Source organism: Lepidochelys olivacea, assembly GCF_965140295.1.
Source record: "Lepidochelys olivacea isolate rLepOli2 genome assembly, chromosome: 3".
Lineage (NCBI taxonomy): Eukaryota > Metazoa > Chordata > Testudines > Cheloniidae > Lepidochelys > Lepidochelys olivacea.
In genome coordinates, this window is record NC_140413.1 from 200,052,099 (window position 1) to 200,072,379 (window position 20,281).

Below are 20,281 nucleotides of genomic sequence, written 5' to 3' on the forward strand. Positions count from 1 at the left end.
GATAGATGTAGATTATCTAGTAGCAGGTCATGATATGCATGTTCAAACCACAGTGGGAGTACACTGAAATCAGCTCCCTAATGTAAAATAGAGTTGAGGTCTCTGCAATCTTAAAGATCATCAGCAGAACTTCAACCCGGATTCTCATTTTCATGGGCAGCCAGTGTAAATAAGGACACATAGCATCCAATGAAGTGAGCTGTAGCTCACGAAAGCTTATGCTCAAATAAATTGGTTAGTCTCTAAGGTGCCACAAGTACTCCTTTTCTTTTTGCAAGCACAGACTAACACGGCTGTTACTCTGAAACCAGTAATGTGACAGTACAGAACACTAAAAAAAACTAAAGAGGTACAGCAATGTGTAAAATCTTTTTTTCAAGGAAGCAATGAGTTTGACAATAACCAGTGGAACAGAAAATTGGTGCATGAACCAAAATGGTGGTAAAGAAGAGCAAAGAAAGTTGTTAAATTCTATTTTAGAAATAATGAGTAAATGATATGGTGAGACCATAAATGGTGTGATTAAGAAACAAAAGATTGCTACTGAAAAGGATGGACAGATCCATGAATGATACAACTACTGCAGGCTGTGTCATTCATTCAATGAAGTGAAATCTGGGGAAAGGACATAATACTGTTCATGGTCAATAGAAAGACTTCCATCATGAGAGAATCCTGGTGCATCCAGCATGTGATATTTTGGGCACCAAATAATTTGAAAATGAATAGCAGGTAGAGATACTTAAGCAGATCTGTCATTTATCTCTATCTGCCATTCACCAAGAAGAAAGAGAACAATGACGAGGCCAAGACTGAATCCTGAGTGACGATAGCAGCTAAAAAAGACAAGGTGGGTGGGGTAATCTCTTTTATTGGACCGACTTCTGTTGGTCAGAGAGACAAGCTTTTGAGAAGGACAGAGCTCTTCTTCAGGGACCTCTGTGTGGCTCAAAAGCTTGTCTCTCTCACCAACAGAAGTTGGTCCAATAAAAGATATTACCTCACCCACCTTGTCTCTCTAATATTCTGGGACCAACAAGGCTACAACTACACTGCAGTAGCAGCTAAATCATATGAGCAAGACTTATCAAGCTTATCCAACATTCAGAGTAGACAACCTGATACTTGTAGATAAGAGGCAAACATGTAAAATCCTGACTACCCAAAAGCTAAGCAGAAATAGTGAAGAAAGATTGTAGATGTAGTCAACTGCTACAGATAAGTCCAAGAGGATAAGAAGGAACCGCAAACATGAGACTGAGCAAAAGCCCAGTTAATAAAACCTTGAAATAATGTTATTTAGGTAGAATGGCTAACTTTTGCAAACCAGGAGCTTGAGAACAAAGTTCATGATCCTGCATGAAAGGAAGTGGTTGCTTACTGAAAAATAACTGGGAGTACCCACCTCAAAAAGTGATTAGACAATGTCACTGTGCAGCTAGCCATTATTTTTCTAATCTATTTATACATTGCCCTTCATTTGTGTAACATGACGTCATTGGAAGAGCTGATTCCCTATGATAAGTCCTCAATTAACTTGTTGGTACTGAGCTGGTTTAAAACTAAAATTAAAATTAAAAAAAAAAAAGGAATTTCATTCAGTTTGAGTTAGATTTATTTTTCTTTTTAATTTGCCACGGAGTTGTTAGTAAAATGTTTCTTTGCTTTGAAATTTAATTTTCAAAACCAAATTTTAAAATTTGGAAAAAATCCCCCATATGACTAAACTATCCAATCAAAATTGGGAATGCAAAAAACATACAAATGGTGAAGAATGAACAAACAAAACATTGGTCTCCAGAGTCCCCAGGGGCCACACTACAAACAGTGACAACCAAACATTAAGAGGAAAAAAGAAGGACAATGGTTGCCCTACTTTATCAAATCAAACACAATGACTGAAGACAACTGAACATGAAAGAGAAAACAGACAGAAACATGAAGATGGTAAACCAAAATTGTAAACAAGGTAACATTTTTTGCTTTGTTTCCCTTAAGTTTTCAAAAAAAAAAATTTGAAAAACCTAATACTTTAAAAATGCAATTTTGGTTCAGAATCCACATGCTCTATTTATTACGCTCTGGCAAAAGCAAAATATTAGATTAGCTTTGAAATTATTGCGACCTATCACAAATTTTTTTTTTTTTAAAAAAGATTGATCTTGGTGTGCACCGATGAAGCTGGGGTTTGTTTGTTTGTTTTTTAACTTTTCAGCAGTCAATTTAGTGCTCAGGACTGGTACTAGCCTATCAGCCACTAAGAATGAAGACAACTAGTTATCCACAGAACAGGAGCTTGCAATACAAAAGTGCTCTGATACAGAAAAGCCAATCCTTGGCCCCTCAATGTCACCCTTGTTCACAATACAGACCACTCGCTCCGTTGGCACGAATTGCCACTGTCAACATTTACCCTCTGGGAAATTGGACTCAGCCCAGCCGCTCATTTCACACACCACTGGTCACCTAACAACGTTGACATGGCCTAGAAACATTGTAGTGAGCGTCCCTTCGCCCACTAGCTCAGCTGCAGGAAGGTGTCTTTGAGGGGGACGAAGGGCACGCCGGCAGTCGGAGCTAATGGTGTCACTCCTACTTCGCATGGATGGACTTGCCCTGGCGCCACTCCAGCTAGCATGCTAAACATAGCAGTACAGCTGCGGTAGCAGAGGCAGCGGGGCGTGGTGGGCCCCGAGTGCCACCCACCTGACCCCAGCGGGTAGGTACTCAGCGGGGCGAGCCCGTGCCACCGCGGCATTAGCGACTTGTGGCACATGGGCTCGAGTCCACTACGACGTCTGGGGCACTTGATCAAGCGGAGCCAGGGCTGGTAAATCTACGCCAGCTGGGAATAACAGCCCTGGCTCCAAGTGCAGATGTAGCCCCAGGGGAATGGAAAGAGAAAGTGTGTTCTTGTGTTGTGTTGTTGTTGTTGTCTTCGAATGCTGCTGTGCTGTAGCAAGGCCTAGAAGGTAAGCTCCAAGCCCACTGAAGTTAGTGGAAAACCTTCCATTGACTTCATTGGGCTTCAGGGCTGGCCCTATGGAAACAGGCACTGCCTGCCATATAAGGGCTCTGGCTGGCCGACAGGGTTTTAAGATAAGTTGACTCTTCTCCTTCATTCAGATAACCCTGATGCTACAACACTTTAAAAGTCTTTCTTAAACTAGTTTCAGAAGATTCAAAAAGAGGTGACAAAAGTCTGTTTCTTTCAAAAAGTGGGAAAAAAAGTACTAAAGCTTCCTGTTTTGGATTATCTTTTCCATTTCCTAATTACTGAACCAGTGCTTCGGAGTGGAACTGAAGTCCCTACATCTGAAGGTGTGATCTTCTAATGACAGGGAAAGCCAAAGACCTGACCAGCAATGGTCACGGAGTATCCCATGGTAAATGTAGGGATACAGGTAAGAGTAGAGCTTGGAGGGAGGGTTGACAAGAGTGGGGTGTTTATCTGAGTGTCCTGGCCACATTCCAGCTCAAGAAATTACATTCCACCTACCTCACATTGCCCTCTGTAGCTTCAATTGGATATAGTATTCTTCGACCACTTCCCACTCTCAACTGTTGGGGTGTTGCATAGTGCTAAAAACAGTTGCCATATCCTACCCAAAGGATACTATAGATTGGGGGGGGGGGCAAACTATGGCCCATGGGCTGGATCCGGCCCATCAGGGCTTTGGATCCGGCCTGTGGGATTGCCACCCCATGGCGCCACAGGCCCTGCACTGCTCCCAAAAGCGTCTGGAACCATGTCTCTGCAGCCCCTGGGGGAGGGAAGAGGGGCAGAGGGCTCCGCACACTGTTCTTGTCTGTGGGTACCTCCCCTGAAGCTCCCATTGGCCGGGAACAGGAAACTGTGGCCAAGGGAGCTTCGGGGGAGGTACCCACAGGCAAGGGCAGTACGCTCAGCCCTCTGCCCGCCCTCCCCCAGGGGCCGCAGGGATGTAGTGCTGGATGCTTCCTGGAGTGGCGCGGGGCTGAGGCCAGGACAGGCAGGCAGGGAGTCTGCCCTGGCCTCAGTGCACACCGCTGCCACCTCTGAGCCGCTCCAGGTAAGCTGCGCCAGGCTGGAGCCCGCACCCTGAACCCCAACTCCCTGCCCTGAGCCCCCTGCCTGCACCCCGCAGCCCCCCTGCACCCCACACCCCTCCTGCACCAAGCCCCCTCCCACACTCTGCGCCCCTCCCTGCACCACTGCCCTGAGTCCCCTCCTGAATTATGCACCCCCTCCTGCCCCCCAACCCCCTTCCAACCCCCCTCGTACACCCCACACCCCTCCTTTGCCCCAACTCCTTGCCCTGAGCCACTTCCTGCACGCTGCACCCCCTCCCATACCCTGCACTCCCTCCCACACCCCAACCCCCTGCCCCAGCCCTACATTCATGGCACTGCATGCAATTTCCCCACCCAGATGTGGCCCGAGGGCCACAGTTTGCCCACCCTTGCTATAGATACTTTCCACTGGTAGATGAATATATCTCTAGAAGATAAGTATATGGATCAGATGAGGCTTAGTTAATCTTTTTTTTAAAAAGGTCTGAGATCTTCAAATGGGAAATGCCTTTCGAAGAGCAAAATATTTTAATATTAGCTTTCTAGCTCTAGAACCTCTTTCTAAAATTCTTGCTGCTGTCACAGCTTTGATGAAAGTGAATGTGATGGTTTCTTTGCCTTTTTTTTTTTTTAAATCAGCACACAAGTGAGACACTTCATGGGCAGCCTCTGGATTAGCTTGAAGTAAGCTGGTATTTGATGCAATGGCATAATCACACGGCCAGCTGATTTGGTCTATACACAGAGTTGCACTGGTTTAACTAATGGTGTGGTTTTTAAATGATTTAGTTACAGCAGAGCTGGATGAACTCCTGCCCCACTGAAATCAATGACAAAACTTTTCATTTAAAATTCAGTAGAGCCAGGATTTCACTTTTGGTATTTAAATCTGTTTTCTATGGAGTCATCTTGCACCAAGCATGCCTGTAACTTACACATGCAGCTTAAATCCATATAAGCCAGGTCTAAACCTATTAGAGCATCTACACAAGGGTTTGCACTGGTTTAACTTAAATCAATTTTTAAAAATGAATTTAATTAAACTGGTACAGTTTCTGTATAAAGACAAGCCTTTGTTTGCTCCATTGCCAGCCGTTTCTCTGTTCAAAGTTGTCCCAAGAACAGAACTACAGGATTTCTTAAACTTAGAAATGAATTTTGCTGGCAAACCTATTCTGGAAAACCACCAGAAATATTAAACTTGCTTACCATTTTTATAAGCTAAAAAAGCTAAATTACTTTGCTTAAAGAAAGAATTGACAAGTCATTATTTCTCTTTGCATGACGGAGGTATGCTTCATCAAGTGAGCTAAACTTTCCAAGGGACTGCTTTTTCTTTGTATAGAAAACACTCCACATTTCTAGTTAATCATAGGCCCTATGTGATCAATCTTCAATATTCTTACTTAGTGTGTTTAAATGCAATAAATGAACAAGAAAAAGCAATGGTCTGACCCTACATGGTGTTGAGGGCGCCTCAATTCCCAAGGAAGTCCAAGGTTCTGGCATTAATACTTTAAAAGTAAAGTTTAAGTATAGTTGTACAGCAATCTTTCAGAGTTCAGATGGCTCACAAAATTCTTTGGGCTAGGCTGTGGAACCCTTACTGGTGCCGATAGGTACTTTCCAGTAGTCCCATTAGCTCCGGAGAATAAGTGCTCACTAACATGAGTACAGATGGCAAGATTTAGCCCAGGCTTGTGGAGTCCCACAGGAATCAGTTCTTTCTCTGGTTATATTCCAACATCTACATGCCGCCACTAAATCAACTGGCAAGATGATACTGACTGAAATGCCAGCACTATGCAGCTCTACTTAATCTTTCGCCACATATATTACCATGCAAATACCATCAAGATGGCCAAGTGGTTGGAGGAGATCAGCTCATGGACAAAGAACAACTGACTGAAGTGGAATGTGAGCAAGATAAAGGTTATGTTGGTGGGCAAAGGAAAACACTTGGAAAAAACTTGCATGGTGCGGCCTCCTTTGGCTGATGATAAAGAGTTAGTCAATTCTGTCTATAGTTCTGGAGTGCTGATGCTAGCTAATGCTAAACTCTCTACAAAGCAGCATTCACAATTAACACTTCCTGTCATCTTAGGTTGACTAGGAAATTGTCCTATTCTGGAAGACACTGACTCTAGCCTTGATTATATTCACTTTCCTTACCTGGAATAAAATATTGGGATATACCTGGGCATGAAGATATCAGCCGTTAAGAAACTCCAGCTAACACAGAGCTTTGTAGCAGATCTCCTCAGCAACACAAGCTATGGCAAGCATGTCAAACCTGTCCCCGGAGTATCAATTCAAGTTCAACATCTCGGTATTTACCTTCAAGGTGGCATATCTAACAGATCACCTAAAGCTCCGGGATGAAGACCAGGGTCAAATCCTCCACTTTTCCAGCACAATGGAACATTCTACCGGATGGGTAAAGCTTGTCTGTGCAGGAGACACAATCCGAGGGCCAGTCCAAATCCGTGCATCAAACTCCCAGAGAAACTAAGGACCCTCAAAAACCTCATCACCTCCTCCAAGTAAGTATAGGGTACATTCCTTCAACCTTCCTTCTCTAACACACACCGAGCAGCATGTACCCTTAAACAAAAACTAAAAATCCTCATCAAAACAAAAACTTTCCTCAGAGAGAGACTTGCAAGTGGGGTGTGAGGAAAAGAGGAGACTAAGGGGGGGAAATGATAGAGGTATATAAAATCATGAGTGGTGTAGAGAAAGTGAATAAGGAAAAGTTATTTACTTGTTCCCATAATATAAGAACTAGGGGCCACCAAATGAAATTAATGGACAGCAGGTTTAAAACAAATAAAAGGAAGTTCTTCACACAGCGCAAAGTCAACCTGTGGAACTCCTTGCCTGAGGAGGTTGTGAAGGCTAGGACTATAACAGGGTTTAAAAGAGAACTTGATAAATTCATGGAGGTTAAGTCCATTAATGGCTACTAGCCAGGATGGGTAAGGTGTCCCTAGCCTCTGTTTGTCAGAGGGTGGAGATGGATGACAGGAGAGAGATCACTTGATCACATTTCCTGTTAGGTTCAGTCCCTCTGGGGCACCTGGCATTGGCCGCTGTCGGCAGACAGGATACTGGGCTGGATGGACCTTTGGTCTGACCCAGTATGGCCATTCTTATGTTCTTATGAGGATGACAGCATGAACCACACGACAGAAATCAGTCATGTGCTTCAGGCACTGCTGGAAGGCACTCAGATACTACAGTGATTAGAGTGGTATAAGAACCTATTTGGAATAGAAAAAGCCCTCAGTAAGCAGATAGCACTTTGCCTGTCACTGTCAAACAGCACAAGTCAAATCCATATCCTTTAGGGTGAACAATGTATCCACTAAAATGAAGTCACATATCATCATTAAGCGATTTCAGTCTTCAAAGTATCATCTACTTTCATTCATAAACCAACTGCCTTGTAAAAGTAATTTGTGTTGTGTTAAAACTGTTGATCAAGCAGATCACGATTTAATGCCTTAAAATCACTTATGATGAGTGCTTGCTTATCACTCATTTGATTTAACAAGCCAAGGGCTGTCTGGAAGCCATCAATGGAAAAGTCTTAACACTAAGATTTTCAAAGATGCCTATGTGATTTGGATGGCCAATCCTTTTTAAAATTAACAGGAATTAGGGTCCAAATCCCCAGCCATCTTTGAAAACCTCAGCCTGAAAGTCCCCAAAAATATACAGCAATCTTGTTCAGATTGATAGAACAACTGAAGAATTTTGTGTGTGTCTGAATAGATATCTTGTTGCATTTTGATTAAATATTTCTAAAGAGTAGTGAAAACAAAAAAGCTGCAGGCTTACGTACACATTATAGAGTGCTGAAACACTTCCTACCACAGATGGCAGAGAACACACCAACATTTTAAGAACTCTTTCTCCTCTCCTGCCTACCCCTTATGCAAGGCCGGTGCAGCCACTAGGCAAACTAGGCAGCCATCTAGGGTGCCAAGTGGTTGGGGGTGGCCAAAAGTGCGCTCCAGGGAGGCAGTGGAGCGGAGGTGAGCTGGGGCAGGGGGGTGCAGGGAGGGCCGCCTGCAGCAAGTAACCAGGGGTGGGGGCACGCAGGGGAACCGCTCCCCGCCCCAGCTCATCTCTGCTCTGCCTCCTCCCCTGAGCACACCACCCTGCTCTTCTTCTCTCCCTCCCAGGCTTGCAGTGGCAAACAGCTGATTGGTGCCGCAAGCCTGGGAGGTGGGAGAAGTGGAATGGCAGCGGCGTGCTCAGGGCAGGAGGCTGAGCTGGGGTGGGGAGCTGCTGCACGGCTCCCCGGGCCGAGGGGAGGGGGGGCGCGGGAGAGCTGCCACACGGCTCCCCGCGCTGAAGGGGGCAGGGAGCTGCTGCAGGGGGGGCACCTCAGGGCGTCAGGGGGAGGGAGCCGGGAGCCGGGGTCTCTGTCTCTGGTATTATGAAACTATCTTTGCTTGAAAAATTCCAAAAGCTACTCATCAGCTATTTGTAGCGAAGAATCACTTAGGTGTTAGTGAAAGCACAATATAAAGCCGTAAGAGTGCATCCCCTATACACCAGAGGGCTTGAATCACCAGTTAATATAAACCAACTGGCATAAAACTTCAGTAATACAAGGATGAGTCAGGCCCATGGTCTCTCTTTGCAGCAGTGATAACACCTCTGCTCCTACACATAGCATATCCCTAGCAGGAGCAGCAAAGTGAATATGACTAGGGTTGAATCAGTGTTTTCTCCCCCGTGCTGCTGCTACCAGAGCATTATCGTCAGCAACAGATGCATAACATGTACCAGATGGCTGGGAAATGGATATACATGTAGGGAGAATAGCAAGAGCAAAAATAAGAATGGAGATAGAAGCAAATTGTTTAATTTTAGGGTGGGAGTTTTATCTGAAATTCTTTCATCTACCAACCTAATTAATGATGAGAGTTACCTTAATTGGAGGGCAAAAAGAAGTCAGACATAAAACCTCACTTCTAAAATGCTGGAATCTCTTCCGTTATTTGGAAGAGCAAGTGGTAAGGGAAGGAATAGATCCTCCCAAAGAGACTGAATTAGAGGCCTTTACATATAAATATAAAATACCTTTATTTATAGTCTGTAGATCTGTAGCCACACTTGAAGTTTATAGGGCCTGATTCAGAAGGCATCCTTATGCAGGAAAGGCACTTAAGAATGTACTAAATCATTTCTGTTTAGTCCTGAATTCTCATTCACACATATAGGGCCCAGAGAAGGAGAGCAGTCAACAGGAACAGAGGGAAACCTTCCCATAGTTAGGACCCTCCTTCCAGATGACCTTGGGGTATCCTCTAGCACTGAGGTTGCCTTTCCGGGGGAGGGAACTCCAGTCATTAGGAAAAGACAGGTGTTAGTAATGGGAGATTCGATCATTAGAAACATAGATAGCTGGGTTTGTGATGACTGGGAGAACCGTATGGTGACTTGCCTGCCTGGTGCGAAGGTTGCGGATCTCTCGAGGCATCTCGATAGACTTATGTGTAGTGCTGGGGAGGAGCCAATGGTCGTGGTACATGTAGGTACCAATGACATAGGGAAAGGTAGGAGAGACGTCCTGGAGGCCAAATTTAGGCTGCTAGGAAAGAGACTGAAATCCAGGACCTCTATGGTGGCATTCTCAGAAATGCTTCCAGTTCCACGTGCAGGGCCAGGTAGGCTGGCAGAGCTGCAGAGTCTCAATGGGTGGATGAGACAATGATGTAGAGAGGAGGGGATTAGATTTATTAGGAACTGGGGAAACTTTTGGGATAGGGGGAGCCTATACAGCAAGGATGGGAAAAGGATAAAGTATGGGCCAGATCAGACAAGAAACATTCACATAAAGAATCTGACACATCAGAAAAGGGCAGACAAAAACTGTGACAAGTTTTTTAAGTGCTTGTACACAAATGCTAGAAGTCTAAATAATAAGATGGGTGAACGAGAGTGCCTCGTGTTAAAGGGGGATATTGACATAATAGGCATCACAGAAACCTGGTGGAGTGAGGACAATCAATGGGACACAATCATTCCAGGGTACAAAATATATCAGAAGGACAGAACAGGTTGTGCAGGGGGGAGGGAGGGAGTGGCACTATGTGAAAGAAAATGTAGAATCAAATGAAATAAAAATCTTAAATGAATCCACATGCTCCATAGAATCTCTATGGATAGTAATTCCATGCTCTAATAAGAATATAACAGTAGGGATCTATTGTTGACCACCTGACCAGGACAGTGATCGGGATGATGAAATGCTAAGGGAGATTAGAGAGGCTATCAAAATAAAAAACTCAATAATAGTGGGGGATTTCAATTATCCCCATATTGACTGGGTACATGTCACCCTCAGGACGAAATGCAGAGACAGAATTTCTCAATATTTTACATGACTGCTTCTTGGAGCAGCTGGCATAGGAACCCACAAGGGGAGAGGCAACTCTCAATCTAGTCCTGAGTGGAGCGCAGAATCTGGTCCAAGAGGTAACTACAACAGGACTGCTTGGAAATAGTGACCATAATATATTAACATTTAACATTCCTGTGGTGGGAAGAACACCTCAACAGCCCAACACTGTGGCATTTAATTTCAGAAAAGGGAACTATGCAAAAATGAGGAGGTTAGTTAAACAGAAATTAAAAGGTATAGTGACTAGAGTGAAATCCCTGCAAGCTGCATGGGCGCTTTTCAAAGACACCATAATAGAGGCTCAACTTAAATGTATACCTCAAATTTAAAAACTCAGTAAAAGAACTAAAAAAGAGCCCCCGTGGCTTAACCATGTAAAAGAAGCAGTGAGAGATAAAAATGCATCTTTTAAAACGTGGAAGTCAAATCCTAGTGAGGTAAATAGAAAGGAGCATAAACACTGCCAATTTAAATGTAAAAATGTAATAAAAAAGCCAAAAAGGAGTTTGAAGAACAGCTAGCCAAAAACTCAAAAAGGTAATAACAAAATGTTTTTTAAGTACATCAGAAGCAGGAAGCCTGCTAAACAACCAGTGGGGCCCCTGGACGATCGAGATACAAAAGGAGCACTTGACGATAAAGTCATCGCGGAGAAACTAAATGAATTCTTTGCTTCAGTCTCCACGGCTGAGGATGTTAGGAAGATTCCCAAATCTGAGCCGTCTTTTGTAGGTGACAAATCTGAGGAATTGTCACAGATTGAAGTGCCAGTAGAGGAGGTTTTGGAATTAATTGAGAAACTTAACAGTAACAAGTCACCGGGACCAGATGGCATTCACCCAAGAGTTCTGAAAGAACTCAAATGTGAAATTGCGGAACTATTAACTATGGTTTGTAACCTATCCTTTAAATCAGCTACTGTTCCCGATGACTGGAAGATAGCTAATGTAATGCCAATATTTAAGAAGGGCTCTAGAGGCGATCCTAGCAATTACAGACCAGTAAGTCTAACGTCCATACCGGGCAAATTAGTTGAAATAAAGTAAAGAATAAAATTGTCAGACACATAGAAGAACATAAATTGTTGCGCAAAAGTCAACATGGTTTCTGTAAAGGGAGATCATGTCTTACTAATCTGCTAGAGTTCTTTGAGGGGGTCAACAAACATGTGGACAAGGGGATCCAGTGGACATAGTGTACTTAGATTTCCAGAAAGCCTTTGACAAGGTCCCTCACCAAAGGCTCTTCTGTAAATTAAGTTGTCATGGGATAACAGGGAAGATCCTTTCATGGACTGAGAACTGGTTAAAAGACAGGGAACAAAGGGTAGGAATAAATGGTAAATGGAGGGGGGTAACTAGTGGTGTTCCCCAAGGGTCAGTCCTAGGACCAATCCTATTCAACTTATTCATAAATGATCTGGAGAAAGGGGTAAACAATGAGGTGGCAAAGTTTGCAGATGATACTAAACTGCTCGAGATAGTTAAGACCAAAGCAGACTGTGAAGAACTTCAAAAAGATCTCACAAAACTAAGTGATTGGGCAACAAAATGGCAAATGAAATTTAATGTGGATAAATGTAAAGTAATGCACATTGGAAAAAATAACCCCAACTATACATACAACATGATGGGCGCTAATTTAGCTACAACTAATCAGGAGAAAGATCTTGGAGTCATCATGGATAGTCTCTGAAGACGTCCACACAGTGTGCAGTGGCAGTCAAAAAAAGCAAAAGGGATGTTAGGAATCATTAAAAAAGGGATAGAGAATAAGACAGAGAATATCTTATTGTCCTTATATAAATCTATGGTATGCCCACATCTTGAATATTGTATACAGATGTGCAGTGATGAGCTGCCAAAATCTTAACAACCAGTTCCCTCCTCACCCCATGAGGGGGTCGTGGCCTGCCCCCGCCCCCTGGGACTCCTGCCCCATCCAAACCTCCGTGTTCCTTGATGCACCCCCCCGGGACCCCTGCCCCATCCACCCCCCCTCCCCTGTCCCCTGACTGCCCCCAGAACCGGGCAGGAGGGTCTCGTGGACCACCGTAGTGGGTGCCCACCCCGGCCCGCCCCTAAGAGCCAGAGGGACCTGCCGAGGGGTGAGATGGGGAGTCCTGGCGGTGCTTACCTGGGGCGGCTCCCAGGAAGCATCCGGCAGGTCCCTCTGGCTCCTAGGGGCGGGATAGCATAGCTGTGGGGAGCAGGGGGAGTGGCCGCTCCCCACACTGATCACATCAAAAGTGGTGCCTTAGGCTGGAGCACCCACAGGGAAAATTTGGTGAGTGCAGAGCCCCCACCGGCAGCTCCCCACCCGGAGCCCGACCCCAGCTCACCTCACTTCCGCTTCGCCTCCTCCCCTGAATGAACCGCCCAGCTCTGCTTCTCCACCTCCCGCCCCTCCCACTTCCCACGAATCAGCTGTTTCTGCGGGAAGCCGGGGTGGGCTGAGAAGCAGGCATTAGAAAAGGTTCAGAAAAGGGCAGCTAAAATGATTAGGGATTTGGAACGGGTCCCATATGAGGAGAGATTAAAGAAGCTAGGAATTTTCAGCTTGGAAAAGAGGAGACTAAGGGGGAATATGATAGAGGTATATAAAATCATGAGTGGTGTGGAGAAAGTGAATAAGGAAAAGTTATTTACTTGTTCCCATAACATAAGAACTAGGGGCCACCAACTGAAATTAATGGGTAGCAGGTTTAAAACAAATAAAAGGAAGTTCTTCACACAGCACACAGTCAACCTGTGGAACTCCTTGCCTGAGGAGGTTGTGAAGGCTAGGACTATAACAGGGTTTAAAAGATAACAGGATAAATTCATGGAAGTTAAGTCCATTAATGGCTATTAGCCAGGATGGGTAAGGAATGGTGTCCCTAGCCTCTGTTTGTCAGAGAGTGGCGATGGATGGCAGGAGACAGATCACTTGATTATTACCTGTTAGGTTCACTCCCGCTGGGGCACCTGGCATTGGCCACTGTCAGTAGACAGGTTTCAGAGTAACAGCCGTGTTAGTCTGTATTCGCAAAAAGAAAAGGAGTACTTGTGGCACCTTAGAGACTAACCAATTTATTTGAGCATGAGCTTTTGTGAGCTACAGCTCACTTCATCGGATGCATACCGTGGAAACTGCAGCAGACTTTATATATACACAGAGAATATGAAACAATACCTCCTCCCACCCCACTGTCCTGCTGGTAATAGCTTATATAAAGTGATCATCAGGTTGGGCCATTTCCAGCACAAATCCAGGTTTTCTCACCCTCCACCCCCCCACACAAATTCACTCTCCTGCTGGTGATAGCCCATCCAAAGTGACAACTCTTTACACAATGTGCATGATAATCAAGTTGGGCCATTTCCTGCACAAATCCAGGTTCTCTCACCCCCTCACCCCCCTTCCAAAAACCACACACACAAACTCACTATCCTGGGCTGGATGGACCTTTGGTCTGACCCCGTATGGCCGTTCTTTTGTTCTTATGTAGAGCCAAATTTATGCTCACTTGACTCATTCAAATCATTCTATTGACGTCCCAAAGTGTCAGTCTATATTAGATATTAGTCATAAACGAAGTAGAAAATAGCATTTTAAATTTGCCCTCTTAGTGATACCAAAGATTCAGGTCAGAGTTTAAAGTGTTAAAAATTTTGGTATACCTACAGGTTTTGATGCAAATTTTCCTACTCAGTTACATTTCAAAATGTTTGTGGCACAGAAAGTTCTTTCTTGGGTATGGCAAGTTGTTTGTGCATACAACAGATTTTATCAAAGGTAGAATTTATCTAATCATATAGCTCCACTACTTAAATAGCTTTTATTTTCTCTTCACAGCACTAGCAGAGCAGCAAAGACAGAGTAGCAAAAAATCAATAAGAGAAGAAAGAATAAGCCCTGAATGATTTCAGAACACCTTTCCGTAACCCCTGACTATATAGGATCACAGTAGAATAACCTGGATAACTGTATATGTCGAGCAAGCTAAACAACTATGCATATATCAAGCTGACCGCTGTTACATCACATATGGATTTTATCAACCAGTTGAAAAAAAAAATTATAAACTAACAGCAACTTGATTTACTACCTTTTGTTTGTAACAACCGATTTATTTGTTATGGTTCTCTTTACTTTCTTTACATGCACTTTTCACAGAGGAATTCAGTGAGGGAGCAGCATACATCTTGTGCTTTAACAGCACAAAATAATTGTTACCAGAGCAAACTTTTCAAAAATAAAAATACTGTGTATGAAAACATCTGCCCTGTAACATTCTGAAATGCAATTTTTTTAGAGCAGGTTACAATATTTTTTGGCTAGAGGATGAATCCCTGCAAGTTATGAAAGCAACAGACTGATAAATTTCCATCTGTTCAAATGTTCACCATGGTCTGATATACTCTCTGCCCTTAATGTCTGTTACAGAGATGCTCTCCCAAATACATAACTGCAAAATCAATTCAGTGGGGAAGTACATAAAACGTTTTATGCTACAAATGGGAAAACATTATGAAAAATACTGAACTGCTAAACCCATCATGTGCTTAAAGGCACAGACTTCTTTTATAATAGATAATTTTATAAAACAGGATATAGAGACTTCTTGGAAGTCAACTGTCAATAGTTTTTAACAGCAGCTGGCCAACTAAATAGATACTAGTTTACTACAATTGTCTGAAGAGGATGACTTTTCCTTTCTTTCACCCTTATCCCTATGTAGTACTTTTAAAAAAACTCCTTTGAGAAATGGTATCACCTACCATTTCCATTTGCCCAGATGTTTTCCTCATTAGCCTGTCAGGAAAGGCAAATACAGGGTAATTCTAATGATAGCAAACACCTCATAAAAAAACCTCTCCAAATTTACTTTTCCACAAAATATAATTTTAAGGCACTTCATGAACCCCTGCGGAAAGAAAGCATCATTTACAAAATATTATTACTAGAAATCTTAAAGATATTAAAAAACTGGAATGTCAGTCTAGTGATAAAATTTTAGTTTACAAGACAGAATACAACCATGGACCTTATTCAAGGCACTTTGCTCAATTCTGACTTCCACTTAGTTCAGCAGGAAATGGTCTGAGTAACAGCCTGATCCTGCAATGTAAAATGCATGGGTGGACTGCTACATATGCAGAGACCCACTCTGTGTGTGTGTTTTGGGTGTGTGTGTGTGTGTGTGTGTGTGAGAAAGCCTGGATTTGTGCTGGAAATGGCCCATCTTGATTTTCATACACATTGTAGGGAGAGTGGTCACTTTGGATAAGCTATTACCAGCAGGAGAGTGAGTTTGTGTGTGTGGTTTTTGAAAAAAGGGGGGGGGGGTGAGAAAACCTGGATTTGTGCTGGAAATGGCCCACCTTGATTATCATACACATTGTAAAGAGAGTGGTCACTTTGGATGGGCTATTACCAGCAGGAGAGTGGGGTGGGAGGAGATATTGTTTCATGGTCTCTGTGTATATAATGTCTTCTGCAGTTTCCACAGTATGCATCCGATGAAGTGAGCTGTAGCTCACAAAAGCTCATGCTCAAATAAATTGGTTAGTCTCTAAGGTGCCACAAGTACTCCTTTTCTTTTTGTGAATACAGACTAACACGGCTGTTACTCTGAAACCACTGAAGTTAGTGATTTCACACTGAGCATTGCAGAATAAGGACCCAAGGGGAATAAGGAGTGCTGAACAGGAAGCCCTGTCCTCTATTAACTAGGAATAAGAAAGAAGTGGTTTTAATATAGTTATACTTAAATTTATTATTATTATATATTTTCTCTCAGTTCTCTGCAGGATATACAAGATATTTCATTTTTTCTATACCTGCATTTAGACAGAAGAAAAAAAATCAATCAGTATAAAAACCCACTTTACTAGAGATTTAAGATGTATTCAATTTGATCTTACATCTTCCACTACTGGTCTCAAGCCATTGTAAATAACTGGCAACAGTAACTAACACTGTTAAGAAGAGGAGCCATCGGAAGAACAGGAAAGCACAAGAAACAGTGCTCTAAAATTCACTGAGATCATTTCAAGGGACATCAGTCATTTCGGTCCCAAGTTACTAGTGTTACACACATATTTTGTCCTTTTATTGTTGAAATGAAAATTATTTCCGTCAGCAGCAAAGAATCATGAAGCTTGGGTTAGAGAGAGAGAGTTATTTACACTGAAGGGTGAAATTCAATTATTTTTGGTGGTTTTCACTGGGGTCTTCTCCACACCTCACGTTTGAGCTTCGGCACATGGAGAAGTCTGCTTTCATCATTTATATGAAAATTTCATTAATAAGTCAGCAAAAATACAGCAGCTCTCTCCAGACGTTTTTGAAATACTTGCAACTTTACCAAATCATATGAGAAATCAAAGTGGGAGCTACTTCTAGCCACGTGTCCCCACCCCACTCCCGCCCCCCATCCCAAGACAATATAAATGCAGCTAGCAGTTTCAAAAGCTAGTTTGATAAAAGCGTGTCCGGGAACAGCGCTCGGCAAGTCGGGGAGAGAATGGCTGTGACAAGCAGGAGAGTGACGGGTGGGAAGGAGGGGAACCCATGGGGTGGGGAAAACGGGTGCACGGGATTGCAGAGATTTCAGCCCAGGTGGGCCCTGGCGGCTTCATGCCACCCCCTACAAATCATTTCGTTCAGTGCAGGCCCCCGAGCTTGCTTGAATTCGCACCTTTTCAGCACAAACACGAGGCTCTGGTTGCCACTTTGCACGAATTCAACCAATGCGTCTACGTTTTAAGGATGGAGAGGGGACAAGCACCTGAGGGCAGCAGCACTGACTGGGCGTGGGGGTAACATGGACGGAGGGAATTCAAGCTTCCCTCTACCGCCCCATTCCTAGGGGCATCACTGCACCTGAACAACAATAGCGGGGCTGTCTCCAGCCCACGCGTCTTTCTTTTAAGGGGGCGTGGGTCATGCCGGGTCCCATCCCCTGCCCCTGTACCATGGACCTGGGGGCATCGTGCAGCAGCCAGCCTCAGGTTCGTGCCACCCACGGGCACTGGTCGGGGGCTGCCTCTTTGCGGGGAATCCGGATCCAGGAGGGTCTCAGGCAATGGGGAGGCCCACCCACGCCTGCATTTTTGTCGAGGTGCCCCGCCCCCCAAACACACCAAGCAGCCCGGGGCCGGCGCCACACGCCAGGGCTGGAAGCAGTGAAGGAAACGCCCCGCGGGCGGGACTCACCTGCGGCTGGCCCTGGGTGCTGTTGGCCGGCGCGGGGTCGGGCTGGGCCCGCAGCACGGTGATGTGCAAGGTGAGCAGCAGCAGCCCCAGTAACAGCAGCAGCTCCGCCGCCAGCCGCACCATCCTCTTGAAGCGGGCGGCTTTAGGGCCCCGCAGGAGCGGCGGCAGCAGCCGGGAGGGAGGAGGAGCCGGAGCCGGAGCCGCAGCAGCCCCGGCCGGTGCGGTGGCCCCGCTGTCCGGCCGAGCCGGGGTGGCGGGGCCCGGGCCTGCTGCGGCCGGCGGCGGGGGCTCGGCTGGCAGCCCCGCGCTCCGGAGTCCGCATGGGCTCGCCAGGGGGTCTCCGGGGCGGGGGGCTGGGGAGCCAGGCGCGCGGGGCAGCCCGCAGCCGGCGGGGGCCCGGGCCGCGCTCCGCATCCAGGGGGAGGCGAACGGGGAGCGGCCGCCGGGCTCCCTCACATGGCGGGGGCCGCTGGGGCCAGCGCCGGGACGCCGCGGGCTATTGCTGCGGGCTCCGCGGAGGGGAGGGCGCCGGCTTCCGCCTGCTGCGCCGGCCTCCCCCACCACGATGCGGGGCTTGGTTCTCCCTAGCTCCACTTCCCTGCACGGGCTGGGCGCCCCCCCTGTGCCCCTCACGCTGCGCTGCACGGGCTAGGCGCCCCTAGTCCCACCTCACTGCACGGGCTGCCCTAGTCCGCCTGCCCCCCTCTCCCTGCCCGGGTCAGGCGCCCCTAGTCCCACTCTACTGCCCTAGCCCCTTCCCCCACTGCACGGGCTTGGCGCCCCTCGCCCCCCTCTCCCTGCACGGGCTTGGCGCCCCTCGCCCCCCTCTCCCTGCACGGGCTTGGCTGCCCTCGCCCCCCTCTCCCTGCACGGGCTTGGCTGCCCTCGCCCCCCTCTCCCTGCACGGGCTTGGCTGCCCTCGCCCCCCTCTCCCTGCACGGGCTTGGCTGCCCTCGCCCCCCTCTCCCTGCACGGGCTTGGCTGCCCTCGCCCCCCTCTCCCTGCACGGGCTTGGCGCCCTCTCGCTCTTCCCCTCTCACTGCACGGGCTGCGCCGCCTTCCCAGGCAGTGCCCGACCGACCCCCTTGCACGCTGCCCGTAGGCACAGCTTTATCCTCCCGGCCTCTGGCTGGGCTAGCTCCGGGCTCTCTGGCTGGCTGTCAGCGCCTGCTCCCAGGGCGAATGGCTCCCTTCCTGCCCCGGAGAGGGGTGACTTCCCTCCGCGCCCAGCGGTGGCCCCGGGGGCTGAGTTTAGCTCTGAGCTGGGGGTGCCGGAGCCCCGCTTCTCCTCCGCCTCTTCCTGCCGGTGCTGCGGGCTCCAGCCTCGGGGACACTCATCTCCTCGGCAGGGCGGCGGCAACTTCCCTTTGCCCTCATGCTGCTGCGGGCTCCTGCTGCCCTTTCATCCCGTTGCCGACTTCTCCCCCGCGGGGTTAATCCGGGGTAGATTGGTGCCTGTCTCCTCCTCCTCGGAGCTAAACTCCCGGTGCCGCAGCAGCAGCAGGGGGACTGGGCTGCCGAGCTTTAGCGATCTGCTCTGCTTGCGCTCTGGATACCTGGCTCCATCTCTCTCTGTCTCTCTCCTGCAATGACCCTAGGCCAGCTCCTCTTACTCTCTCCTGCCACCGTGTGTGTAGGTGTGTTCGCAAGCGGCTGGCCCTCCTCTTCTTCCAGTCCAGCTTTCTCTCCCCCTCTTTCTCTTTGGAGAGGAGTGAGCGCTGTGTGTGATGCTTTTATACAGCGCTCTCTCTCCCTCCGGCTGTCCCCTTTCCCCCTCCCACCTTCCCCCTTTTAAGCCTCCTCTTGCAGCCCGATCTCGTTTCCCCATTGCCTGTGGCCCTGCTGGCTGCTTCACATTGATTCCCTGTGCAGCCTTGCCTGCCTCTCCTCATCTGCAGACAGCACTCTTACTTCTCTGCTCTAGGAAAAGAGCCAGTGGGCACAGTTCTCTCTCTTCCCTGCACCTTGTGTAGGCATTTATACCAGAGCAAAGTGGGCATAAGATGCCACCAAAACAGAATGGAGGCATTGTATACCCACTTTGGACTGGTGCAAATAACTATGCAAAGTGGAGGGCAACAGAGAATGTAAACCCTTTATATTGTTTTTAAGGTCAGGCTTGACAAAGCCCTGGCTGGGATGATTTAGTTGGGGATTGGTCCTGCTTTGAGCAGGGGGTTGGACTAGATGACCTCCTGAGGTCCCTTCCAACCCTGATATTCTATGATTCTATTCTATTCCTGGCTCCCTGCTTTGCTCTCGGGAATTTATAATTAGCCTGGAAAAATACTCCCCTGGGTGGGAAATGTGTTAAAATTAATTTTCATTTTTCAAAATATTAAGGGCTGTGTCCTCAGTTGGTGTAAATCAAGGCAGCTGCTTTGACTCCTATGGAGCCAGGCTGATTTATACAAGGTGAAGATCTGGCCCAGTATGTGAGTTGTTTGTTTTGAAGTTATAAAGTTAACAAACAAAATGGAAGTGTTGGACTCTGACATTGTTCCCCTGCAGTTCAAAAAGCCTGTGTAAGAATATTGTTCAGGTGTGGGCCATATCAGTGACTGATATTTCTAAGCATTGGTGACAAAATAAAAAATAATGCTT

General features: G+C 46.6%; 1 protein-coding gene across 1 annotated transcript in view; it reads right to left on the reverse strand.

Moving 5' to 3' along the window:
• The window catches only part of ISM1 (isthmin 1), a 69,144-nt gene extending 50,717 nt beyond the window's left edge, over nucleotides 1-18,427 (reverse strand). The window contains exon 1 of the mRNA XM_084623554.1: nucleotides 17,678-18,427. Coding sequence (XP_084479680.1) covers nucleotides 17,678-18,091 — 414 coding nt within the window. The 5' untranslated portion in view covers nucleotides 18,092-18,427. The remainder of the gene's footprint in view (nucleotides 1-17,677) is intronic.
• Nucleotides 18,428-20,281: the final 1,854 nt, after the last annotated feature.